Below are 27274 nucleotides of genomic sequence, written 5' to 3' on the forward strand. Positions count from 1 at the left end.
CATCTTTTCGCCTGCCAACAGTGAGGGGTAGGGCTGTGATTTTCCTATGAGCAATGAAAACGGACTGAGCCTTGGCCTGGTTGTGAAACCCTCTATCCCACTGGAGGGTTTGCATTCATCTTGTTGCTTGTTAATGATGAAAAAGAGAGTTATATTGTTAATGATCATGTTTTAAATCATTGATGCAATGTTCATTGAGAGACAGACCTGAAGACTATTTGAATGGTGAGCAATATCAACAGATTCATGGTGGCCAGAAAGAACACAACATTTTACATTAGAGTAGGCCTAATCAGATTGAAATTTGCCAACGTGTTTCTTATTATATATATATCTTTATATTGAATGATAATGTAATCAAGCAAGTTTAAATTTGGTTTTTACCATATGTTTATTTTAATTATTTATGGACCTCAAATAATTGGACTCAACATATAGATACATAGATACTCGCCTCTTTCACCTCTCGTATTTTCAGCACATCTAGTTACGGAACTAAATTAAAAAACCTGTTGTATTTTAGCTTTATTGCCAATTGCACTGTTCTGTTCTGTTCTAGGCTCTGTATAGACCTGCTTGAGAAAACGGATTCGGACACGTTTTGGGGAGAGGAGGAATGCCCTCGAGTTTCGCTGGGTTCTTCTGATCAGACACGTGGTGGTTCACATGCTCAATCTAGGGGATTTACAACTTTAAAACATTTTGATTATGATACAGTTTCAAATAAATCACGAAAGGAATCCCGATTAAGGTTAGGAAAAAAATAAAATAAAAGCATAATGGCCATGGTTTGGCTAGACGCTTAAACTACATAGTAGAGCACAGCGCGTCCCCGAGAGGACAGTGTGCGCGCGCTAGTGCGCGCTCCCGGTGGTTAGCTAATGCTAGCTCAGTGCGAACGGAAACAAGGAGAGAAAAGACTGCGAGGAGAAGATGGCGGATCCTGTGGGTTGCGCTTTGTAAAGACGGCTGCAACCCTTCGATTTCGTCGACCAACGTCGTGAAAGGACTAGCGAATATCGAACTAAATACCATCCGAAGATTGAATTGAGGACTTATTGGCCTCGAGTCGAGGGACTGTCGATGTGTGGACCTCTGGCGTAGCGATGTCCGGCTAGCAGAACGGCTGCTCCGATCGGATGACTTTACGTTTTATTTCGATTAGTTTTGGATTACCGTCTGATTAACCACATTAACCACACTTTTCACACTGGTCGTGTTGGTTTCGTTAAGTTACTCCGCTGGTAGGGAACGTGTTTTTTTCACTGTTGGCTTCGACGACACCTCCCGGGAGGCACGTTAGATCAGCACTATCTCCTCGATAAATCGGCATTTAATCTGACTTTGTATGTTCTTTATATTATACTGATTCTAATCGAAATTGCCGTAATAATTGGTGGGGATTATGGCGAGTAGCAGCGGCTCCAAAGCCGAGTTTATAGTCGGGGGAAAATACAAGCTGGTCCGGAAGATCGGGTCGGGGTCGTTCGGAGATATCTACCTGGCCATCAACATCACCAACGGAGAGGTAACCCACTGCTCCATGTCTTTGTTATACTGATATTAGAGGCAGATCGGTCTTTATGGGTTTTAGAGCATTCTATAAGGCTACTTAGCGTTAAGTATGGCGTGGTGCTGGAAGGCCTCGACCCCACGTCCATCTCTTTTGATGGCCTTAATTCAATAGTTACTAAATGTATTCCACTGTGCCCTTGATAATGTCCCCGAATCGAACTTATGTGGGTTTTCAAAGTAATCCAGATCCTGATTTGAGCATGAGCCCCTACGACAGAGCCGTCTGAAACCTGGTCAGCTGTGTTGAGATCCTGTATTTCTTTCAGGAGGTAGCAGTCAAATTGGAATCGCAGAAAGCCAGACATCCACAGCTACTATACGAAAGTAAACTTTACAAGATCCTACAAGGAGGCATCGGCATTCCCCACATCAGGTAAGGTTATATCAGTGATTGTGTTCTGGGTGTCGGTGGTAAAATGCGCATTGACGTCGAGCCTTAATCAGGTTCTTTACGACTAAAGCTGTCGGGTCCACATTCCTAACCAGTTTATCTGCTGTCCACCGTAGGACTGTTACAGAGGCAGAACGCTGTTTAAACATGCCATGTTTGTGAAGGCCTATGCTTAACGAACCGTACCTATTTTAAATGTATGATAGCGAATGAAGAAGTAGAGAGCTGGAAATGGCCGCTCCTCTTTTGTTGTGCTGCTCCAACATGTCTTCCACTCCCTGTTAGAAAATGGCGGCCGTGCAGAAAGCAGCAGCCTAACCTTGGCTCCTGTCGGGCTGGGTGTTGGCTCGGCCTGACCGATACGCACTTGTGTCAACTGTCAAATGTTTGGCAAGTTGAACCGTTTGCTCTGGAATGGAGCACGGTTGTATTGGAACAAATGGAAGATTGTCTTCCAATGTCTGTGTTACTATTGTTGCTAGCGTGTAAGCAAAGGTCCTTTCAAAACCCTAATAAACGCATATATATTCGTGTAGTTAATAGTTGATAATTTGCTAGTTGATACATAGGAATAAGTTAGGACCTATTGCTAAAGGGTCAACCCATTAAATGTAGGTACCACACGGCAGCCTGGTTCGAACACTAAACGTTGAATTCCGAATCACAAGAACATTGTATTTGTTTCGTGAGGTAGGGAGGGGTGCTGATGGACTGTTGCAGACTGTTGAAAAGTAAAATGCACAGGGCTTTGAACTGCCATAGATCATCCTAGTTTGCCGAATGGTTTTTACAGTGGGCTTCAAGTCCTATTAACCTGGGTTTAAGGTCAAAATAAAAGACAACCTGTTATTACTTTGTATAGGCTCCTTGTGGGAGTAAGCTAAATTGTTGGCCTCAGTAATTATAGTCAAACATTCTGTCGGTCCTGCTGAATATTTCTGTTCCCTCAAATGCACACACACCCTGACTATTGGCAGCCAGCCCAATGGCTGCTGGCTGGAACTTGATCGCCTGTGTGCGTTCAACAACTAGGACATAGTGTCTAGTAACCCCTGTTGGCAAATTAGATCTGTAGCCTATAGTTGGGTTTAGGGGTGTACTTGTCTTGCAGTCAGCACCCAACATAATTGCACCAATCTACCTTCATGTGGGTACTAGTACTTATAATAAACAAAATCCCAAATGTATGTAGCCTCACTCTGCTTGCTTCATGTTTTTGGTGTTTTGAAATTTGTATTATTCTAAACAATGGCTAATGTAGAAGTCAGCTACTCTTTTTCTAACTTACTGTTCTACAAACTGTTATAATTAAAGAGCAATGCATTTTATTAACTCCCCAAATACGACTTGCTCAATTTTAATTGTTTACATTTAGAATCTCCTACTCATACTTTGGAAACTAAACTATTAGTTTGTTAACGAGGTTGATGTTTTGGTTTTATAAAACGCATTTTCTGCAGTCATTGCAAACACTGAAAAAAGCATAGACAACCACCTCAAGTAAACCAATCCCACTGCAATGGGCCCATTGGTAGAACCTGTTTAACCTGCTCAGCCTGATGCTCCTTCCTCACCCTTCACCCACTTTGCTGCAACAGTGATTCATAGGATGAAAAAGCTGTGCAGGGAGTGAACTGATATACACGGCTGATTCATTCTTAGTGGGTTGCAGAGGTAAAATAATTAGTTTTAGTTCGATATCTTTGGTCACTTGCGTCTCAATTCCTCTGTTAAAGGTCATTAGATAAAAATAGCAAAACATAATTTAGTGCAAAACATTGAACAACTTGGTTCCATGATTGCAATTCCCACCAAAAAATCTGGTTGAACCTGAAACAGCAGCCATCTGGTTTCTAAACGGCCAAGAGACGTTAAGGGGCAGGCTAAGAGGCTGGGGTCTGTGTGGAGGAATGGTTCTGTGCATGCCCCTGAAGGTCTGATATTCATAACGCACTCTGCAGAAATACAAAAACAAGATCATGTTTGGTGTTTACTAGATCGGGTCGGCTTAGCTCAGGAGGTAGAGCAGTTGTATTGTAACAACTGTTGCTAGTTCGATCCCCAGCTCCTTCTAGCTGAGTGTTGATGTGTCCCTGAGCAAGACACTTAACCCACTGCTCCTGACGAGCTGACTGTCACCTTGCATGGTTGACTCTGCCGTCGGTGTGTCAATGTGTGTATTAACTGATGTAAGTCGCTGTGGATAGAAGCGTCTGCTAAATGTAAATGTACTAGATGGGGAACTATTCCCCCCCCCCCCCCCCGGGTTTGGTTTAGACCGTGATGGTTGTCACTGTTCGGCTCGTACCGCGGGGGGGAATAACTCTATATAGCGTTACACTATAGCTGTCCGTCAAGCCCAACCAATTAAAAAAAATCAACACCTGTTTTGTGTGCTGTCATCTGCGTCTTTAGGCTGTTAATCCATTGTTTATCAACTGTCTCCAATATTATGGTTGGATTTAGCCTGCATGTTCCTTCCTCAGGTGATCAGTTGAATTAACTGGTTGCGTAGCTTAACATTTTTTAACACTTAAGACGCTGCTGTGAGATTTTGATCAGTTGGAATCTTGCAATGACTAAGTAGTCTGACACAAGGTTTATTTTAACCTTTCCTTTGAGCGTGATTTATGCATCTGCTGGTCCGAGCAGTTACCATAAATATATACTAGATCTTCAAATAAAGTCCACTGGTAATTTGCAATGTTTTCGTCCAATCGCCTAACTGCATAACTTGCTGTAGAAAAAATTTTATGAATTAATTTTATCCTGAATAATCTGGGATTTCAACACCTTGTTTGGGTTAGAATTGTGTTCATCCTCCAGGTAAAGCCATCAGAGGGCTGACCATATACTCTTGTGATTTTCTTTTCAGGTGGTATGGACAGGAGAAGGACTACAATGTTCTAGTCATGGACCTGCTAGGACCCAGTCTGGAAGACCTGTTCAACTTCTGCTCCCGGCGCTTCACCATGAAGACCGTCCTCATGTTGGCCGATCAGGTACAAGGCTTTACTTTTTTTCCTATTTTTTTTTTTTTTCGTCATTTATTCATAAACCTAGGAATAACCATTGACATTTGAAGAGAATAAAGGCCACATGCACCATAACAAGTAGAAGGAAAGACTAAGCTTAAGATCTAAGCACAATCATTTATCATTTTATTCGATCAAGTTAAATGCCAAACATTTAATAATTACAGAAATGTAGAATCAGTTTCAGGGCACAAGCCTGCTTACATTTATCATTTGGATGCACGGTAAATCAGTGCCAGGATTATTTGTAGGTAATTGAGGTGTTATCGCTAGAAATGGAGCTATGCAATGACAATATTTTACAATTTATGAAGGATTGAATAAAGGGCAGTGACCAAATATGCTAGGGTGCCCACAGATTAAAAAGGTAGGTGCACCAATGCCACCAGTATAAAATGTTAGCTGTGGGCCCAGAGTTTCGGTGCTCCACTTATTCTGAATGTGTTTCTGATTCTACCTTTTTTTTTGATAACCAGATGATCAGCAGAATCGAGTATGTGCACACAAAGAACTTCATCCACAGAGACATAAAGCCAGATAACTTCCTCATGGGCATCGGTCGACACTGTAACAAGGTAGGGCGTCACAATCTCTTACAATTCCAAAACCATCATCTTTCCAGTGAAAACATTGTTGCTTGATACATTTTACCCCTAGCTCCCAGACAATTCCGTTTACAAATCTGCAGGCTCACTTAACCGTTAACTTTTGTTTCAGTTGTATAGCAATTGAATAGTGATTAGAGCCATTAATAATGAATAATTTTGATCTATCTATTATGCATTTCAATACTGTTAAAAGATGCACACTTTGATGTACTCCCCTCAACTTAAGCATGCCCATCCTCTAAGTCAATCAGTTAAATGATGTCATGAATGGCAAAGAGAATTTAACGTTGGAAAGAGGCACACAAATGGGAAACCAAATCTTAACTCATTCGTTTTTTCACCATTAATGTCAAGTTCAATTTACCTAAACTTTATCGCTCTTTAATATCCTTCATCCCTTTACCATGTTTATAATGGATTGTTGTCCTAGATAGAAGATTAAAATCATTTAACGCTAGGGTAAAAGATTTAACGCTAGGGTAAAAGGTCAAACTGTTAGAATGACTAATTATTAGGGGCCTATGAAGATATTATAGAATTAAAGAGCTAGAAGTAAAGATGTATGCTTACGCTATTTAATAAACGCTAAATTATATCCCTGCTGGCCTTTTTCCAAAATGTTGTAAAACGATTTATTTTCTCCATTCACACAGAAGAGCCTCCGCTTTTCTTTTTCCTTATTGCTTTGTTGTATGATTTGTTCAAAGATACCCTCGTTGCCTGAACATTATGAATACCCTGTACTTGTGAGCCCTTGCAGACAGGCAACATTTGGCTACGCTAAAGCAAGTCCTTAATGAACATTAGCTGCAACCCTCTTTACTTGATCACACTGATATTAAATATATTGGTGTAGTAATCTTTGATGAATCCCAAGCTATATTTTGGAAGTGTACTTTCAGCTGAATTGTATTGAGCTGATTCATATCCATATTTGGAGACAGACGAAACGAGTGACATAGCAATTTTTTGGAGTAGTTTAAAAAAATCAAGATCTATGCCTTGGTGCCTCATAAAGTTTGTGCTGGGCAAGCACATAGTTGGTGGTGTTCAGAGTTCTGCCCGAGCTTTTCACTTACAAACTCAACTTCTTTACTTTACTGCCTTGTTCTATTACGCTGGAACGGAAGGAGAGTGATTACCTATCTGCTATTTTAAGCCTTATGAAAAACAATGAATATTCAGTGTTCTCATGTCTCCAGATTGATTTGGTGGTTTTATGAAACACCAGGGGTCTCATTTATAAAACTGCGTGGGATCGCTACTAAAAGTGTACGTACGCCCAAAAGCCAAGTTTTGCGTGCGCCAAAAAATATTCAGATTAAAAAAAAACCTGCGTACGCACACTGTACGCAATCTTTTCTTTATAAATCAGACTGCCTACAAGTGTGCGCAGCTGAATCAGCTTCATGTTCTGCCCTGTACACGCCCCTTTTTAACCATAAATGGTCAATGCAAATTACCTCATGAATTCGATCTGCATATAAAACAGACTTGGATGCAAGTATTATGTCTTATGGAAACAATGGCAGAAGTACTGATAAAAGCGAAATTTCACGGAGGTTGAAGTGGAGACACTTGTTGGTGAGATGGAGGCCCGGAAAGTAGTTTTGTTCGGCAGTCACAGGATTGGGATCGCCAACAACAGAAAGCAGAGTGGCAACATGTTGCTGCAGCAGTGAACTCTGTCAGTAGCACGGAGCGCACAGTCCCAGAATTAAAAAAGAAGTGGTCTGACATAAAGTTACATATTTTTATGTAGCCTACCAATAAATCGTTATGGTCCCTAAAGACCCTCTCCCTCCGAATCCTGCCATTTGCATGGTCCGCCAGAAGTGGCATATGGTGCAGCATAACCACGGCGCTCACATCTGTATTTATAGGGTTACGGTAATAAGACTGACCGAGAACACCTTGGATAATCAGTTTGTAATCACCCACGTAAAATGTTCTTGAACATGACCCCTTTTTAATGCCTGATTAGTCATGAAAAGCATCAAGAGTAACGGACAACGATTTTGATGAGTGTGGCTTGGTTTTCCACACTTGGGATTTAATTGACATTTGATTATGTGTTTACAGTGTCACATAAAAATATTATGTTATTGACACATGTTGGACTGATGCTTTATTCCATGCAGTCGTGCCGTCAGTGGACAGTATGGAGTGACGGGATTAAATATAGAGAATATTTTTTTATTTCTATACTAAGGAGATGTTTCTGGAGTTATAACTGAGAAATAACGCAGTTGACTTAAATTATTCTGATTACATAGCTTTAACGCATGATACGGGTTGAAATTAAATTTATGAAGGGCGATGATGGAACATAATCGTTCTTCTCACTCTACAATTCTTCGGTCTGACTTCAGTTCACCACCACATCATCTGTGTCGCCAATTCTCCTTTTCCTCTAAACTATGCGTACGCATGGGTCAGAGTTTGCTTAGGGCTGCGCACATTTTCCCGTCAAGTTGGTTTTTTTATAGATCACAACCTTGGCGTGGAGAGTCACGTACGCCAATTTCAGCCCCGTTTTGTGCGTACGCAACGGTTATAAATGAGACCCCAGTGCTGCTCTTCTGTGTCTTTGGTACTTTACTTACTAAATAGTTTCTGATTAACAGTATTGGAATCCCCCATATAAATTTTTAATGGGAAATGTGGCTGTTAAGAAAGATGATGAATGTTCGTTTGAGGAAGCTCTAAAGGAGCATACTGAAGAGCTTTAGGTTTGGGCGTAGTGTTTGATACCGCTGCCCACTTGCTCTGACTTGTCCAATTTACAAACGATTCCCTCCTTTAAATGTTTATTTCTTAATTAAGTGTGTGTGTGTGTGTGTGTGTGTGTGTCCCATTTAGAGGTTTAACAAGGTTACCATTTTGGTAAATATGGTAAAAAAAATAATCACATCGTCTTCATATATTCGGAAAACATTAGTATTTGAAATCCTTATTTGCAAAATTATATATTTCTCTTCATAAATCACTCACCTTTAGGAGCAATAAGTCAATTTTCTAAATTTGACTTCAGCGCTGACATAGTTGTGCCAATAATTGAGTGTTGAGCTATGTATTGAATAATGCATGTAGTTTTGTTACAAGAATATTCCTAAGGAAAGTTTCTAAGATAAACTGGGTGTTGTGCACTTGTCATTCTTTGCAAAATTGATTTATTAAAAGCGTTATCGTATCAGGAATTTTGTGTTGACACATTGAGTGTTTTGTGTGTTTTGAAATTACAATCTTAAAGTAGAAGCCGGGTCTCCTAGGGAAAGTTCTCAGACTTTAAGTAAAGGCAGCGTGGTGGGTCAACCATCTAGTCGTTGTTGAGTCATACGTTAAGCACCGTACGGATTCTCATGGCAAGTTCTGTATCCCTCCCAGTCACATCCTTTTTAATTAGTTTGGATCTTTAGATTCCCACTTTGACCACCAAACATCAAATTGATTGGTTGAAGACCTACTACAATCTTGAAGGATTTAGTCTGGGTGTTAAACCTCAGGTCAATTGTAGATATTGTCCAGTTGTAAATCATTCTTTATTTTCGTCCAACACGCCTCAACTATCTTTTGACATCAATTATATCCCATACGAGGGTTAACCAGTTTCATAACTATCTTGTTATTTCCCACACAAGTCAGGGCATAGTTACATGTCTTGATGGCTGTCTCCAAAGGGCCCATCAACTATTGAATTCACAAGTTAAGATTCAGTGTTAACGCACTGCACATTCTGACGGACTTGGAGACTAAAGCGTGCTGTAGGGTTTCTGTGCTAAGATAACGTTATGTATTCAATGAGTCATGAGGGTAATTAAAGGTGTATTTACTTATCGCAATAACATTTTGTATATCCCCTAACCCCCCCGCTGCATGCTATCAGACTTTAAGATAGAGGCAAGTTAGAATTCTTAAATGTTTAAAGTCCTGGTCATGAGCACAGTTGTTAATTTTGGGTCCAACTGGATCATGTATTGCATGACCCGCCGGTTGAAATGGAGTAGATCAATTTAGGATTTGTTTGTTGGCACTATTGGCGAAAGATACAGCTATTTTATCAAATGGATGTCAATTGTTCGCCATATTTAAGGAAAGTCTCCACCACAAGAGTAGAGCTTCACAAAAATCATTCCGGTTTTACATGTGGAAATAGTCAAAGTCCCTAATTAACCTGGGTTATTTAGTTTATAACAAACCGGCCAGGTCCTTTTTAACAGTGTAAAACGGCACGTGCAAGTGCACACATCCGCATGGTCAATTGGTGTTAAGGGTTCGATAATTATTGCATGGCACCGTGTAGGCTAAGATCAATCTTTTAAACCAGGGTTGAAACAATTTTGCTTGGAAAAGCGCATGAGTCATTCAACCTCACTGGGGCAAGGAGTGCCACACTATGCCTTGTCTTGGATGGGCATCACACTAGCTGTTCAGAACAGGTTTCAAAATCTTCAATTAAACTTTGAATAGACTTCTAGGTATACGACAATGTCAAAGTGCTTTTCCTTTTCTCTCTGTATATGTGGCACCATTCCCTTTATCTCACTGGTTTAGACTTAAGCTGCTGCAGCCAAGTTAACTTCCTGCCCTTCCCTGAAATTCTTCTTAAAACATGATTATATACTTTCTACCATATAAGCATGAAATGAAAAATGAAGTGATTATTTATTATTGCGTATTGCACTGTAACTACAATTTTATTTTACAGCTTATATTGCAAAATTTGGTTTAATTTTGTTCTTGGAAGACGGCATGAAAACTAGTTTTATTTTAATGAGTAATGCAAACCAATGTATGGCGTATCTCCATATGTTCTCTGCCCTTAGTGGAGCCTGGACAGCCCTGGGCCCTCCCTCCCCCTGCTCTGCCCCATCTATCCTAACCTTCCTTTGCTCTTTTTGGAGCCGTGGTGTTGCCTGTCTGCGCTGGCCTTCTCCGGGGATGTTGTCTGCTTATTAGATCTAGAATTAGTATGAGTTGACCCTGCACTTCAGGTATATCGGGCAAACTTAAACTTTGCATACATGAAACAAGGATAGTCCTCGTCTTAGAACAACAGGTTTTCTGCCCAAAGACGCTGCACACAGCGGGAACATCATACCTGTGCCTCAATGACTGGAGTCAAAACTACATTTTGTTGAAATTATGACTAATAATTTGCCCATTAAGCATGCGGCCAAAACCGAAGTGCTAGTTTGACCCATACTAAATCTGTTAAAGGTGGTTAGAGCCTGTGTGTTGTTGACCCTACCCCTCTACTGTCTGCCCTAGTGTTTAGACTCTTCAGTGGGGAAGAGGAAACGAAGCTTGGCTGTTAGCTCTGCTCAGGATCCATCTTTCTCAGGATTAAACCAGGTGTGACCTTTTACCATAACACTAGTATCACTACACCAGTTGACGCTTCACTCCTATACAGTACTGTATAGTAGCGAAATTTGAGGGCCACTCGTACCATGACCTCAGCCGTGCTTACACATTACCAGAATATTCTGTATGGTAATGAGCAGAAAGGATATCTTTCCATTTCTATCCCGAACCATCTGGAATCTAGAGATAAGCCTGTTTCAAACTCTCCCTTTTAAAAACATCAGTTAAGTATTACTAGCGCAAAACAAGAACCACTCTTGATATAACTTTGGTCTCAGCTGATACACAAGATATTGTATTATTTAGACAAATAACAGATCTAATTTCGGTTTCTTTGAAGGTAACTAAATCAATGACATAAAGTCATGTATGGGGTAATTTTGACCTAAATATCGTCTGTAAGGTAATATATTTTTTACTGTGAGACGGGCAGGGAAGTAGGCCTAATTTTTTTTATGCTCTGTTAATGTACTGCTTATAAAAACTCCTCAGTAAGATAAATGGAGCAGAGAAAATCACGATTTGATGATAAATTGGCTCCCTGCACAGTTCTCATGGTTTGTTAACGTTGTCCCTGGTCAACATCCATAGTTAAAACCAGAACAGGATCTGAGCCATGGCGCATTTATTCAGCTGTGGAAAAGTGTACTACCAATAGGGCAGAAGTGACATACATGATAGGAGGTATATGTTTGTGTATATGTGTAAAATATCAAATATCTTACAATTCTATAGCTAACCAACAACTAAAAATAGTGGATCGAATATACATTTAGGCATAATCCACATCTTGTATTACGTTTTGTTTATAAATGTATGTAAAAATGCTCCACTGTCCATCAATATTTCTAAGTTGATGTGTTGTTTTGAAGTGCTTTTTGTTACTTTTTCACAACCAAGCAGTAGGTTAAAAACCTTGACTCATTCACACTGCTTGGTTCTTTTATTCTTCTTGGCGTGTAGCTGCCATCTGCGCATGTTAAGCCTGGGTAGCGACGTTCATTTCCTTTACGATAGGGTAGCCTCATGCTTATTATGCATCATTTGTCAAATATCTAGTGGAAATTTGTACCCAATAAAAATACCTTCACCACTCAACAATATATCAACAAGCTACGTTGGTTGCGTGATATAATCCAAACTATTCCGCGTTTGAAACCAAAAAATCTGAATTATTTTTTCAATGCTCCCGAAATTTCTCTTGGCTTGAATACACCATCGAATGCACATATTGTCAAAAGCTTGACCTTGAATATAACTTTTTCTTCCTGAAATACGAGGCTAGAGTTAAGCCCTCCCCCCAAGGTCAAAGTTGTTCCGAGGCTTTTTATGATGAAAGTGTCATGTGTCGCCACTAGAAGGATCCTACGTCTCGTCAAACTTATCAATGAGTACTAGCTAGGGCTGTAACGATACACAAATTCACGATTCGGTTTGTATCACGATTTTTGACCCACGGTTCGATACATCCCACGATTCTTTTAAATTTAAAAAGCATTTTATTTAAACAACACTTAAATACCAATTATCTTAATGTAACATTTAATAACAAATAATTTGGAACACTGAACAGATTTGAACCGAAAGAATACTATTGAAGTATAGCTAAATTAATAAAGAAATAACCAAAGATTGCAGTTGGGGGATGCTTTTTGCTGGTAGGCATAATAGGGCCCCTTTAACTGTTTGGTTGGTTTATTCAAATATCCTTATTAGCGCTTCTTATTAGGCTATGTAGCTTAAATAATGACATAATCAGGCCGTATAGAATGCAACATGTTTAATCGCCTAACTTTCAATAGATGAGGAAAAACATGAACGTCGCAATAACGAGGCATAGTGTTACGAGTAGCATATGTGTGTGCGGGAGAATGGCAGTGTGAGTGACGTCAGCGAGTGAGTGGAGAGCGAGCGGTAGCGCGTGTGTCTAGTGAAGAAGCGAACGAGTCCGGTAGAATAAAGTACCCATCCTGTCAATAATCGGTGGCCGCTTCATTCCGACCTATAAGCAGACAAACTGCCAGTCAAATCACACAAAACAATAGAGACAGGATCACACAGGCAATTTTTTTCGCGCTTGGCCCACTCTGGATAAATGTCGTTCATATCGCATATGAGGACTTCGACGGCTGTGGAGAAATGCAATCCTCCGTAGCCACGGAGAGCTGTGATCACAGAGAGGGCATCTCGTCACATATTTACCGCATCGATAGGAGGGGGCGCTGTCAGCAGACTATTATTTAGACAAATTATTAGCAAATTTCAATCTGAAAATTTGACCGAAGAGTTAGAAAGGGCATATCGCGCTTCTGCCTTCTCACACCGCGAGACAGGTTCGTGGCTTTGAGTATCGCGATTTTCGGTTTGATACGCGTATCGTTACAGCCCTAGTACTAGCCAATGAGGAGGAGGGCGGGCTTGCCCTCCGTCGGTTAAACTCTTCTGCTGATAGGCCGTCTCGATCCGCTCGTTTGCTCATGCAAAGAGAGCACGTACACTAAAGGCCTGATTCCACCGGACGCGTTACGGCAACGTTACGTCTGCGGCACGTCTTGGCCGCGGTCACCGTAGCATATAGGTTCCACTCTAATCAATGAGACCATTTCCATCGGGCGCGGATGCGGAACGTCTCAGCAGCATCCCAGGAGCGGCCCGCCGTGCCGCAGCGCTATCATTCCGTAGCATTTCTACTTTTGCCGCAAGCCGTTGCTGAACCGCGTCAATTTCAACAGAGCGGATCGAGCAGGGCAGGAAGTGAAAAGTAAAAGCCATAGAGCATCCGGTCAATTTTCAAAATAAAACGCAATACTCAGCTCATGTAGCCTATCACAACGTCATTTATGTACCAAATCATCCTTTTTATAAGGGCAATGGCCGGAAGGACAAAGCGTCGCATTTAATTGCAGTAGTTTTGGGAGTGGAAGGTGAGTACACATAGGTTTAGGATTATCTCGTGATCTCGCGTAAATACGGCTGGCTCGAAAGGCAACGCTGCGCTGCCGTAACGCGCCCGGTGGAAATGCAAGCAGGGCAGAGTCGCAGCCGTTCCGTGCCGCAGCCGTAACGGCTAGCTCCGGCTCCAGGGAGCATGGAGAACATAATGTAAAGGCTTGTTCACACTACCTCCGTCCTTCGACGGATCTCATTGTCTTTGCATGGGGCGCTCACGAAATGCATTGTGGGTCCGTCCATCCGGCTCCGTGGCCGGTGTCAAAAAGTTGAAAAATGTTCAACATTTCAGGCAGCGCCAGATCCGTCGGCCAATCAGATCGAGGTAATGCAAATACACTCCACGCGTTTCCTGGATCCATCTTGCAATAACAAAAGAAGAAGCAGGAAAAATCCGGCCATTAAATATTTTTAAAGAAATGTGGAATAATAGGATTGTTTTTAGTCATCCGTTTGTGTCCTCTTTTGTATGAATATCCACACATCGGATTTGTAGAGGGAGATGATTTGATTGGCTGCAGTATGCGTTTACAAAGACTAATCCCCTATACGTCAGACACGCCCTCGGCCATCCGCCGACGGACGCATGTAGTGTGAACAAGGCGTTCGGCTAGCTCCACCTCCATGCAGCGTGGAGAACACGCACTGTAAGGCTAGCTCCACCTCCAGGCAGCATGGAGAACACGCACTGTAAGCAAACCTTTTTTTTTTAAAGAAATGAGGTGGGTAATAGCTTGTCAATTTATTTTTAATTTGTCTTTTCACGTAAAATGTGAGTGTTCTCTGAATGGTCCGCTGTTGATGCCTGTGAGTTATACTTTCTGTACACTAATTGTATCACACTACAGTGTAGCCCATTTCATATACCACATCGCTCATTGTAACGGTCTTGATAACGAGTGATAATAATTATGGAGCTGAATGGGACTGTAGGCATGATGCAATTCAGTTTTGTGAAAAATTAATTGATTTTGATCACACCAAGCTTAATGTTTTGACTGCTCGAGCCTGGGCATTTAACAGTTTAACTACCAGGTATCCTTTCCATGGTGCATGTTGTAGAACACTGCGGACTGAACCGACAAGAACCCTCCCGGTGGAAACGCGCCAATACTTGTCCCTGAAGAATTTGCGTATCGAACATTAGTTCTGCATCACATTAATCAATTTGCACGCCAGTTTTATTTATTTTATACCGTGCATTCTCCGTGTTGTGCCATGCACCGTGACGTCCGTACCAAATTCGGTTCAATACAAATCCATGTCGTTACACCACTAGCGCAGCTGTATTGCGATGCCGGGTGAGTGTTATTGTGCTATTTGGAAAGTCAATGAAGATGCACTGCTTTAATCATCAAAAGTGTGCAACATTGTGCAAAGTTTCAATGAAAGGCACACTTTTCTGGATGCAGTTAACAAGAAAATAATACCTTAATTGGAGTATTAACCTTTATTTTACCAGGCAAGAATTGCCTGAGATCAATTGACTTATTTTTCGAGCAAGGCCTTTATATTACCCAATTAGAAGCCGGTTATTCTTAATAGTTATTTGATAGAGTAGAAGTGCAAAGTTGATCAGTGAGGTAAGGGATGTCATTAATAAACTGAATGTAAGGTGTTTAGAGGAGAAAGGGGCTTGCTTTCCCTGTAAGAAAGCCATAGCATGGCAGTCAAAGCTGGGCTTTTAGTCCAATCTGATTTTACACATCTTCAACCGCCTGTGTCATGGCATCTTTCGTCACAAACCAACTATTCGCTCTCCTATATCAAAAGTGTATTATATTTTTCTTTTGATAATTGTCCCCATAAAAGCAAAAGTGTGTCTTCATTGGATCTTTGTGGGTCGTTTTCCAATGAGGGCTCGCACACCAGCGCCGCCGTCAGGGATTAAAATTAACAACGTCCCGTCGTCCAGGGGACGTAATTAATTGTCATCGGGAGGATTTTTATTCTCTCTCGGGTCAACGTCGAGACGAAGCGAATTTAAATCGCCGGCAGAACGGCCTGGGGGTCTAGCACCGTAATTTATATAAATTCCATGTATATATATATATATAGTATTTCACATTAATCGCAATTATAACACGGGTCTTCTCAATGCCATGGAACGCTCTGTTCACTTGCATGGGCCCTTCACAACTTCCGGCGGTGAATTATATTTGATAATTCACCGTTGCTAAGTATAATCATGAGTGTAATTGACCACTGTCAAGGAAAACAAAGTTTTTTTCGCCTCTAATGACGTCTTCGGTATCACTCCGCAAGTACCGGTAACTTGTCAACCCAAGTGTCTACGGTTGCTAAGCGACGTCAACGTCTTTGGCAGACTATTTCTCTGCTGATCAACACTACGAATTCTGGTATCAAATAAATTATAAAAAGACACCATATGAAATAATTTTTTAGTTTTGGCAAGTAGCCGTCTAATAAGCGGGATATTGTAGAGAAAATCGCCGGTCATGATCGAAAAAATGTTTATTTTCCCGATAATTACCGGCGTTCTATACATTATCCCTTACGATATTCCGCTGCTTCCGGTTTGCCTTTGTAGGCGCATTGAGAGGTGGAGCGAATCTGCTGTCAGTGCGTGTGCATGTATGATACGCAGGTTTATCCAATAAGTGGTAGTGTACCCGCTCACCATTGGCATGCATGCGCACTTGTCTCTGTGCGCGCTTGTCTGTGTGCGTGTGTGAACGAGAATGACGGGGAGAAAGAGTGCAGGTTTTCAAAACTCAAGTTACAGAAACTATCCAGTTGGATTTGTCTTGAGGCAAAAAGGTTTAGCATGTCGGATAAAGCCCGGTTTACATAATTATGTATTCAATTTGACCACTCAAACATCTTTCAATTTTAATCATTTGGTGTATGAAATTTAACCAAACTCCCAACAATGTTGATTTATTTTTTTACGGCTATAGCTACAGAATAATCTGTTTAACCAATCCCATTCGGGTATCTTTATCAGTCACCATGGACACTACAAGTTGTCGGACATGGTGGAGGTATCAGCCTTTTTATGTCCCTCAACACATGTTCTTGTTGCATCCGTAGTGGTAAACTACAATCATATAATTATAATCAACGTGTTTTATATTTATTGATCATTCATCTAAATAGCAGTCTTCCCAACAAGCAAATGTTAAATTGCAGTGTGTTATCAAAAACATTTTTATAGTAATTTCAGCAATCGATTAGTACACTTTTTTTTACTTTTCTTTCTATATCCGACTCCAGAAATTCCAACAGTCCTACTATGCAACCACACTGATGAAAATACGATGCAGAAGTACAAGAACTGGCTGCTGTTGTGGCAGCAGTGCTTTAATGGAAATTATTGTGTAAATTAAGTTTATTACTTTGAAACAAGGGCTGTTGGTAATCACAATGTCTTAACAGCAATTTGCGAGGAATGTCCCTTGGGGACAAGAGTACAAATCTTCCCACAATGATTTAGGATGGCCTTGTTTTCTAATAAGACGTCTATATAACGTGTACAAGAATGTCACTTGCACTAGTGGTTATTTGGCAACTATTTTCTTTATAATTTTTCCTAAATCTTTCACTGTAAAGAGATGGACCTTCTGGGTCGGATCGGCCCGATTTCTCCTGGGAGGTGTGGCTAATCGTTTGACCTTGACCTCAAAGCGCCCCTATTGGCAGAATGGAACCAAACCTTTGGAAGAGCTGCTATTCTGGGATACATATACGGTGGACAGATTTGGAAACTTTTTCCCCGTCACAGGATACAGGAGATATGTGCTCCTAAATAAAAAACTATTCTTACATTAAGTATTACTACCCAAAATTACTTAACAAGTTTAAGAAAATACCATAACTACCGGTAGTCTTCTCCAGCGTTTTATTCATTGATTAAATGGAATCCCCATTGATGCTCAGTCTCCACGGCCTTCGCTCTCTGACCTCTCTGTTGATTCACATATTCAGCTGATGCATGTTCTAATAAAACATCTTGGACATTACGACGGCTCTTTGCGACAGTTAACAATTGCATTTATTTCCTGTTGTGCGACAAGCACAAGAGGAAATTGTTAACTCAGTGTAGCCTTTCTCATGTACTGTAGTGCAAAGTGAGGTTGAAAATATTTTTTTAATAAAGACGCATAGATTAAGACCTAAAGAAACGTTAAATGGCTGCCTCAAATCAAGTGAAGGGATTTGAACAAAAGTTCAAAAGTCTAAAAAAATTCAAATTTGTGGAGAATAAGAAAGAGAATAAAACTTATGAACAATAGTTGAGCGCTGCATGCAGAACTCGCCTAAATAGTTTGGATCACACACATTGCTAGTTTAATGGGTCACCTTAAATTTGGAACTTGTGTAAAATCAGGTTTGAGAGGGTTCTAGTAGGAATGCATGGAACTGCATATACTATTTATAGCCTGCAGTCTCTTCAAACTATATTTAGCTTGAGTCCTCAAACTACGGTACCATATTGAAGCAAGTAGCAGAAACGTGACGTCCAAAGAAATTTTTATTAATGATCAAAGCTTACTACTTTCACTTGGTGGCTGGATTCACTTAATTCAAACTATTCCGTACCAACATCATCACTAACCGGACTGCTATGGAAGTAAATCTGTCATCGGATTTTGAAAATAAAAAGCAATTGAATTTTAAGCACTGAATATTTATGCATTGAATAACGCATCTGGATTATTTTTTGCCACTCACCTTTTTATTTTTCAAAATTCAAAATCAAATATTCAATGTTAAAAAATTCAATGTGCAATATTCAACTTAAATATTTTCATCGTCCCCTAATTCAACATGCCAAATCCAGCTACAAAATTAAATTCATGAAATTCAGTGTTAACCTCCGGGGATCCAAGCAATCGATCCTAGAGGCTAGATCGTGGTCAAGCAAGGAGAGCGAGCAGGAATAAGTGTCACTCGGTGGATACCTAACCCTGATGCGGGAAGGCCTGTTGTGCAAAGCAGGTTTTGGCCATCTCCAACAGATGGGTCTTTCTTTCTTGATAGAAACGTTAATTCTAAACAGCATTTTACATAGTAGCCAAAAATAGGCTATGATAATATTAAAAGGCTCAAAGGTAAATCTACATCATTAAACACTGACAGTATTTTTTTATGGAGAAAGAAGCCACGGTGGTGGACCGTACTAATGGCGTGTTTCCGCTGCAGGGTGCGGATCGGATCGGGTCGCGTTTCCACCGCCAAAAGTGGGCGTGACCCGGACTTAGCCGTACCCGTTTTGGCCTCGTTTTCAGGACTCCTCCGTTGGGGTACTGGAGACGAGACGCCTGAAAGGGTCCCGGGAAATTCTAGCTACACACCCCCTCCGTTGATTGGTCGACAGTATCATCACTTCCGGGTGACGCGGGGATAAAAACAAACAAACGGTAGCCTCGAGGTATTATTCTTTACAATTAACATGTAACGTTTTACGCTTGCTTGGGCGAACAAGGAGGTGGAGACGTTCGTCTGCATTCTTGGGGAGGAAGACGTTGTTTACGATTACGTAGCTGCCGCGGCGATCGACATCCGGCCTACTGTCGGCAGTGGAAACGCAACCTCGGAACTGAGCTGGGCTATACCGCCCCCTCCCTACCGCACCTTTGCGATCCGTTCCGCACCCTGCAGTGGAAACGCGGCATAAACGCCCTATCCATTGTATGGGTCTGTAAAATGCTAAGCAAATTAAATGTATTAAGCATGTTTAATAGCAAGGTGAGGGGGGATGTGGGAATCTTATCTTTTATTTATGTTTTTGATATAATGCACAACAGGTATTTTTTTAAACCTTTTACTGCAGTTTATGAACTAAACGATGAACTTATGCCTGTGTGTGTGTGTCTTTGATTGCAGTGACATGGCTGGATTTGCATGCACCGTAAGGGTAATTGAAGTGGGTTAAGAGCCGAATTTATTAGGGGACCAATTTGGGGCAATCCAAGGTCTCTGCCTACGTTTGGTGTAAGGTTGGGGCGATCTGAAGCCGGCTGCCCACTGTGGAATGAGTGCAGAGCCGACAGTAGGCGCACTGAGTGGTAACTGAAGCAGCAGCAGCCTGTAGTTCCAGTGGAAGCACGCCCGACAGCAACCTGATTTCATTTAGTCATCCTCATAGCTCTATCAAACCACTGCGTAAAACTGTCGGCTCTGCGCACTCGTTGCGCTATCGTTATGCCAACACAGAGGCATATCAACCGTTTTGCTTCAGCCACTTAACGTGCGCCCGGTGACTCAAAACGAATGCACCCATTCCGAGTGATCGATGTTAATACAAACGTTACGTTTTAAGCTTGTGCTTGTTTCGGAACGATATGAAAACATGCACAAGCTTCATGCCGGTCTACGCTTCAAACTCGTGATTGTGGCAGAAAATTTGCAACAGCGGCCCCTGGGGTCGAACTTTTCGGTGGGTTGCAGAATTCCCCGCGCGCTCCCCTTGCTTGCCTGTGATCTAGCATCTATACAAATTTTGCAGCTGAATTTGGCATGTTTAATTTGGGGACGTTGAAAATATTTTCGTTGAAATTTATACATAGAATTTTGCATCTAAATTTAGAAAATTTAATTGAATTTAACATTGAATATTTAGTTAGAAGGGAAAAAATCGGATACGTTATTTCAATGCATAAATATTCAGTGCTGTTAATTCAATAGCGATAATTCACTGGCAAAAAATTTCAGATCTGTTATTTCAATGCATAATTATTCAGTGCTAAAAATCCAATGAGACAGATTTACTTCCATAGACTGCTAGTCACAAATTATGCTATGGCTTGAAATTCAGCAGCTCATTTACCTTTCTTAACCCATCTCAACCCTAACTTTCACTGACGTTAGGGTTGCGTTGAATACATCGAAATGAAACACATTTTTGAATTTCTGACAATCATTTATGTCAAACCTTTTTATTTTTTTTCTTCAATGATTAAATGTCAAGAACTGTTTTCCTTCTCTTCCAGCTATTTCTCATTGACTTTGGGCTGGCTAAAAAGTACAGAGATAACCGAACAAGGCAACACATCCCCTACAGAGAAGACAAGAACCTAACGGGCACGGCCCGCTACGCATCCATCAACGCACACCTGGGGATTGAACAGAGGTCTGTGCAACAGACACACGGTCACTCAAAGCCTAGCATGTTGTTCTTATGTTAAAATGTGATGCGTAACGTTTGGATACTGGATATTAATATACATTTGTATTATGTATTCGTAGAAACCTCGATATTGAATTACTTTATGGAAGTTCTGTATGGTTCTGTTTTTTCCCAGCCGACGTGACGACATGGAGTCGCTAGGCTACGTGCTGATGTACTTCAACAGAACCAGTCTGCCATGGCAGGGATTAAAGGTAGAAGACTATGTGATATTAGGCTTGTTTTATGCATACAGTATTCTGCTGTTGATGAGCTTGATAATTGGACATAAATTTGCTGACGATAGTCTAACGCATAAGACTGCATTGGAGCGTCTACCCTTGAACATGGTTTGTTGTGATGAACTGTACTGTTGATGTCGCCTACATGTTCCTCAGGCTGCAACCAAGAAGCAGAAGTACGAGAAGATCTCTGAAAAGAAAATGTCAACCCCTGTAGAAATTCTCTGCAAGGTGAGTGCAACTCTAATTGAACAATGCTAGATATAGATCTGCTTTATGGTTTTCTCTTTGGCAAATTTGTTGTGCTTAATCCTGAATGTTTATTGTGTTCAGGGATTCCCAGCAGAGTTCGCCATGTATCTGAACTACTGCCGTGGTCTGCGTTTTGAAGAGGCCCCGGACTACATGTACCTTCGCCAACTGTTCCGGATCTTGTTCAGGTATTTCAAACGATCAAAGAGACTAAATGTTACCCTGAAAACGCACTTCTGGCGTGTGTGCGTGTCCTGACCGTTGTGTCTGTATGTCTGCCCCATTGACGAAGACCTGTTCATTGATTTCTATGTTAATAAATGAGCTCCTTATTTTAAAGTCAATCCACAACCAAGCATTTTATTATAATTTTACTTCTGCTGCAGGTATTCCAATCATGTTGTCGAAATAAATCTTCACTCTTGAGCTCAGCTCTCCCCCACAAGCATTAATCCAACCCATTCAAACATAATCCAGCACCATCAAGGATTGAATATTTAAATATTTTTGAAATGCACTTGGAATCCACAGGAACACTAGGAAAAATGTATTGAAACAAATGACGACAAAACCGCTACGGCAGGTTGCCGCTAGCATGAACGTATTGAAACCACTACAGCAGGTAGCCATTGGCATGAACGTATTGAAACCGCTACGGCAGCAAGCCGTTAGCATGAATGTATTGAAACCGCTACGGCAGCTACCTATTAGCATGAACGTATTGAAACCGCTACGGTAGGTAGCTATTAGCATGAATGTATTGAAACCGTTACGGCAGGTAGCTGTTAGCATGAATGTATTGAAACAGCTACGGCAGGTAGCCGTTAGCATGAACGTATTGAAACTGCTACGGCAGGTAGCCATTAGCATGACATATTGCAGTGGAGAAGATCATAGGATAGTTTTTTGTTTTTTTAACTACAATTCAGGAGTGTTTTGGTCCTTGGGTTGCTTTGTGTAGCACTGTATAACTCTTTGATACGACTCAATATTTGAACTGCCAAGCATAGAAGGTGTTGTATTGTGGAAGATTGTATAATGGTGCCTTTCCCAGGACACTGAACCACCAGTATGACTACACATTCGACTGGACGATGCTGAAGCAGAAAGCAGCCCAGCAGGCAGCCTCCTCCGGGGGCCAAGGTCAGCAGGCACAGACCCCCACAGGCAAGCAATCTGATAAACCCAAGCCTAACATGAAAGGTTAGTAGTGTGTGTGTGTGTGTGTGTGCCTGTGCCTGTTTTTGCGAGTGCCCCCGCGTGTTTTTGCGTGTGCCCCACTAAAAGTGCAGTAGAAATTAGGAAAGCCTGTTGTATCCATAGCAGCATAACGGAACCAACTCGAGTTCCTTAACACAATTGCTCTGTCCTTCACAGCAAAGACTTCCTTTGAGAATGTGACTACCAACTTTCCTATTCTCATAAATCCTTTACTTAAGGACAAGGTGCTTTTTTATTGTTATACTATAAATTATTGTTTTATTGACTAACCCATTGACTATAGGTAATGATTATACACTTAATGAATCTCACAACAATGTTCTATCAACCTTCTGTTTGCAGTTGGTGCATTATGGGAACAGGTGTTAACTTTTAACACTCTTTAAATATACCAGTATAACAGTAATGGCCGCTTTCAGGCCCTATTCCAGACGCTGATGGCTGCCAAAATATGGTTTGCGTTAACTGTGGAAAAACGTACATTATACATGTCACATTCAGTTGGGACAACTGCAGAGTATATTTTTTCACCTCGCGTCATAATTTGTATCGTAACCAAAGAAAAGTTTTTTTCGTTTAGTTTTACACAAAACATCCATTGCTATATTTAACTTTTATAGAATAGCTTTTTTCAGTACGACCATATTCTGGTGTTGGTGCATGCTAGGGCCCGACCGATTCATCGGCCTGCCGATTTAATCGGCCGATTATAGCCTTTTTGAAAATAATCGACATCTGCCGAAAAGACGCCGATTACAACCGATTTATTTATTTATTTATTTTTTAGAAATGTTATTGCACTTAGTATCCAGATTGCGCTCCTACTCGCCTAGCTAACTAACAACTTTAGCTGGAGTAAAAAAGAGGAGATCGAATTTTACCGTACAACATGAAAGCACACTCGCTCAGGCAGCTGCGCGCTCACCTCACCAATGTACACAAGACGCGTTGTTTGAGCATGTTGTGCCTGTTTTTCTTTAGGTCCTAGGCCATGTTAATTTGTTATACTGTAGACTCTAACGGTGAGACCATACTGCTCAGCACGCACGTGTTAGTCACTGCTCACGAGCGCAGCACATTGGGAGTTAGTTATTTATTTTACATTTTAAATTACACTAATTTTTGACTGTAAATGTATTCTAAAACACTCAAAGGTTCTGCATTCAATTCACATATTCGTCAAAAGTGTTTAAAGTATATTTCAGGTATCAAAAACTACGTTTATATGCTTTTTTTTTTTTTTTTTTTAATCGGCCGATTAAATCGTAATCGTAATTTTTCTCTGAAAATAATCGGCATCGGCACTCAAAAATCAATATCGGTCGGGCCCTAGTGCATGCTAATGGTTCTCCCCTTTGAAGTTTCATGCTAGGCAGGAAGTGAAAATACACAATCTAAAAATAATTGTAGACTCAACTCGGTAGGTTCTCGTGCTCCAACTTTGCCTTCTGTATTGATATTTGTGGAATATTAAGACCCAAAATGGAAACTAGGATGGAACGGTTTTACTTGTATGATGTATGTCAAATTATCTCACTATTTGACTCTTTTCAGATAGAACATGTTAATCATATGGGAAGCACAAAGAGCAGTTGGGTATATGTTCCCATCTGGACCAAAACAATCCTGATGAACGATATCACATGTGTGTCCGTGAAAACAAACGCTGCACCGCGTTTCAAAGCTTTTCTTGGTTGTTAGAGAAGGCTGATCTACTCAAGTGCTTCCTGAAACTGGTTTTGTTGCTTCCAAATAGGAATGTCTGCTTTTTCTGCCTCCCCTTTTGTGTTTGTACATCAATTACGAAAGATGTCTCTTGCGATTATGTTCGGCCTTTTCTTAATTCTGATTTTTCTAATTCTCTTCTCTGTAGGTTTCTAAGCGCTTTCCTGTCAGGAGTGAAAGTCGGGCGGAGGGACTCCACAGTAGCACCATAATCATTGGCGACTAGGACCACCTCCTGCCCAGAGGGCTTTATTCTCCCCCCCCCACCACCACCAAACAAACTTTCTCCTTCCATAATTACTATGTATGTAATGGATATATAGATATACAAATGCCTCTGTTTGCAGCAATATCTATATATTGGTATGTATATAATATTCTCCACTTTGAAGAAAGAAAATAAATTAAAGCTTTTTGTTGGGGCTGAGGCATCTTTTTCCCTTATACCACCTTTCCCACTTCCCATTATCCTTATTCTTTTGGTTTCTTGGGTAACAATAGTTGAACAATTTAATTGCTCTTTTAGTCCTTCCCTTCCTTCCAGTGACATGTGTAGACCTGTTAACCCTGCCCCCGTGTGCCCCTTGTTTTATACCCGCCTCAGTGACATTCATAAAACATTAAGTCAAACTTCTTATTTTTTTGTTTGAAAAGAATGAATGATGGAATCCTGGTTATTTACTTTGCTTAAAATGTCGGAGTTCTATTCCTTTTTTCCATTCTCTATTTTTATTTTCTATGGTGATTAGGAGTGTTGAGCAGCTGCGTTAATGTCCCAGCTGGCGACGGTCTACAATAGTCTGGCTCTCCTTCTCTTGTAAGAGTGCTGCATTATTTTTGAATCTGTTGATACACCTATGGTCTTCTGAAACAGTCTTCTAAATGCCAATAAAAATGTAAAAATACAATAAAAAGCCCATCCTGTGTCAATGAAATGTACTAATGATTAGATGTCCTCACAGCTATTGAGTCTTCAGCTAATAAGAACCAGAGCACTCAACAGATTTGATGATGATGTCCTTGTGGACAAAATGAGGTCCACATGATTGATTCTAATGAATTTACCATCCATCACAGTATGCTAACACAAATGATTTGCCTATCTAGGAAATTTCCTATGCAAAAAATAATTCGTAGAGGCCCCATGAATAGAGGGATGTATCTTAGCCCGCTAAAACAGCTGCAATACCAGGCTTGGCCGCTGAGCACAGGTGGATTGCGGAAGTATAATAATATAATAATACATTTAATTTAGAGGCGCCTTTCAAGACACCCAAGGTCATCTTACAGAGCATATAGTCATCATTCAAAACTATGTAAAACAAGACTAGGAATAAAAGGAAAACAGGTTAAACATGAATAATAATAATTAATAACACTCAAAGACGCCTAAAGTGAAGGGGGGACCTCACTAACCACCACCAATATGTAGCACCCACTTGGGTGATGCACGGCAGCCAATCGGTGCCAGAACGCTCACTACACACCAGCTTGAAGTGGAGAGTTAGGGATGAGGTGGAGAGTGAGTGAAAAGAACATATTTAAACACTCGACCATATTTAAACACTGTCGATCACATTTAAACAATATCGACCACATGTAAACACTATCGACCATATTTAAACACTGGACCACATGTAAACCCTATCGACCACATGTAAACACTATCGCCCACATTTAAACACTATCACCCACATTTAAACACTATGGACCACACGTAAACCCTATGGACCACATTTAAACACTATCGCCCACATTTAAACACTATCGCCCACATTTAAACACTATGGACCACATTTAAACACTATGGACCACATGTAAACCCTATCGACCACATGTAAACCCTATCGACCATATATAAACACTATCGACCACATTTAAACATGTAAACCCTATCGACCACAATTAAACACTATCGAGCACAATTAAACACTATCGACCACATTTAAACATGTAAACCCTATCGACCACATTTAAACACTATCGACCACATCCAAACACCATCGACCACATTTAAACACTCGCCCACACCTACACACTATCGACCACATTTAAACACTATCGACCACATGTAAACACTAGCGACCACACTCAAACACTATCGACCACATTTTGATGTGGTCGATAGTGATAGTGCTCCCGGGGGCCTGATCCAGCCACGTCAGGAGTCTCAAAAATCCACATATAAATAAAGACCAGGGGGGTATACCACAAACCTCGCTGAACATACCCAGGCTTTCTTGGGGAAAACCTGGCTCGACAGAGCCGCAACTCGCAATTAGAGTTAAACGGTACCACAACGCTCACTTTAGATTCAATTAGTCGAACCAGGTTTTCCGCTTTAGGTTCAGTGCGCGTTCACTTGAAAGGGGCGTTTTTTGCGTAATTTTTCTCACCTTTACGATAGATCAAGCAGTCTATATGCGTATAAGTGAAAAGATTCTGCATATTGTCTATAAAATAACTATGCCAAATGCAGAATTGTTCGCCATTAATCCAAATAGAATGATGATTTAAAAATGCATAAGCAACGTCCATCCTGCCTTATTCTATAATTTAGGGAATTCACTTTAAATACACCCTATGTAAGAAATGTATGGCATGTTTTCAACCGCTGAGAGGTAGCGGCTGTAGCGTAGTGGATTAGTATAAGACCCGAACGCCAGCGACCGGGGTTCAAATTCGCCGGTCTATCATCATGCATTTTACCCCCATAGATGTGGTGCCAGCACGGCCTTGAAAATATGGGTTCAAGTTCGATATAAGCACAAAAATAA

At 40.8% G+C, this 27274-nt stretch overlaps 2 protein-coding genes across 8 annotated transcripts in view; one reads left to right on the plus strand and one right to left on the minus strand.

The window, feature by feature from the left end:
• The window catches only part of uvssa (UV-stimulated scaffold protein A), a 483727-nt gene that overhangs the window by 148787 nt on the left and 307666 nt on the right, over window positions 1-27274 (minus strand). The gene's annotated exons all lie outside the window — the stretch shown is intronic.
• Window positions 836-25414, plus strand: csnk1a1 (casein kinase 1, alpha 1). Of its 7 annotated transcripts, none has more exons than XM_060062346.1 (11): window positions 858-1528; window positions 1842-1948; window positions 4842-4968; window positions 5478-5576; window positions 10881-10964; window positions 20882-21021; window positions 21194-21272; window positions 21447-21530; window positions 21633-21739; window positions 22606-22718; window positions 24646-25414. In XM_060062346.1, exons 1-11 carry the CDS (start codon window positions 1406-1408, stop codon window positions 24651-24653), a joined length of 1071 nt encoding a protein of 356 aa, XP_059918329.1. In that variant the 5' UTR covers window positions 858-1405; the 3' UTR covers window positions 24654-25414. The 7 variants fall into 7 exon arrangements, with proteins under 7 accessions (XP_059918331.1, XP_059918329.1, XP_059918326.1 ...); XM_060062343.1 differs by having other exon boundaries at window positions 861-1528; window positions 22606-22754; XM_060062344.1 differs by having other exon boundaries at window positions 862-1528; window positions 21456-21530; window positions 22606-22754.

The sequence above is a fragment of the Gadus macrocephalus genome, chromosome 10 (assembly GCF_031168955.1).
Source record: "Gadus macrocephalus chromosome 10, ASM3116895v1".
Classification (NCBI taxonomy): domain Eukaryota; kingdom Metazoa; phylum Chordata; class Actinopteri; order Gadiformes; family Gadidae; genus Gadus; species Gadus macrocephalus.

Bases quoted from the DNA above. Each gene is read 5' to 3' on its own strand.
- csnk1a1 (XM_060062343.1), top strand. From the start codon at position 1,406: ATGGCGAGTAGCAGCGGCTCCAAAGCCGAGTTTATAGTCGGGGGAAAA. The intron at 5,577-10,880 runs GTAGGGCGTCAC...TGTCTGCCCTAG, and splicing joins TCGGTCGACACTGTAACAAG to TGTTTAGACTCTTCAGTGGG. The intron at 21,273-21,446 runs GTAGAAGACTAT...TGTCGCCTACAT, and splicing joins TGCCATGGCAGGGATTAAAG to GTTCCTCAGGCTGCAACCAA.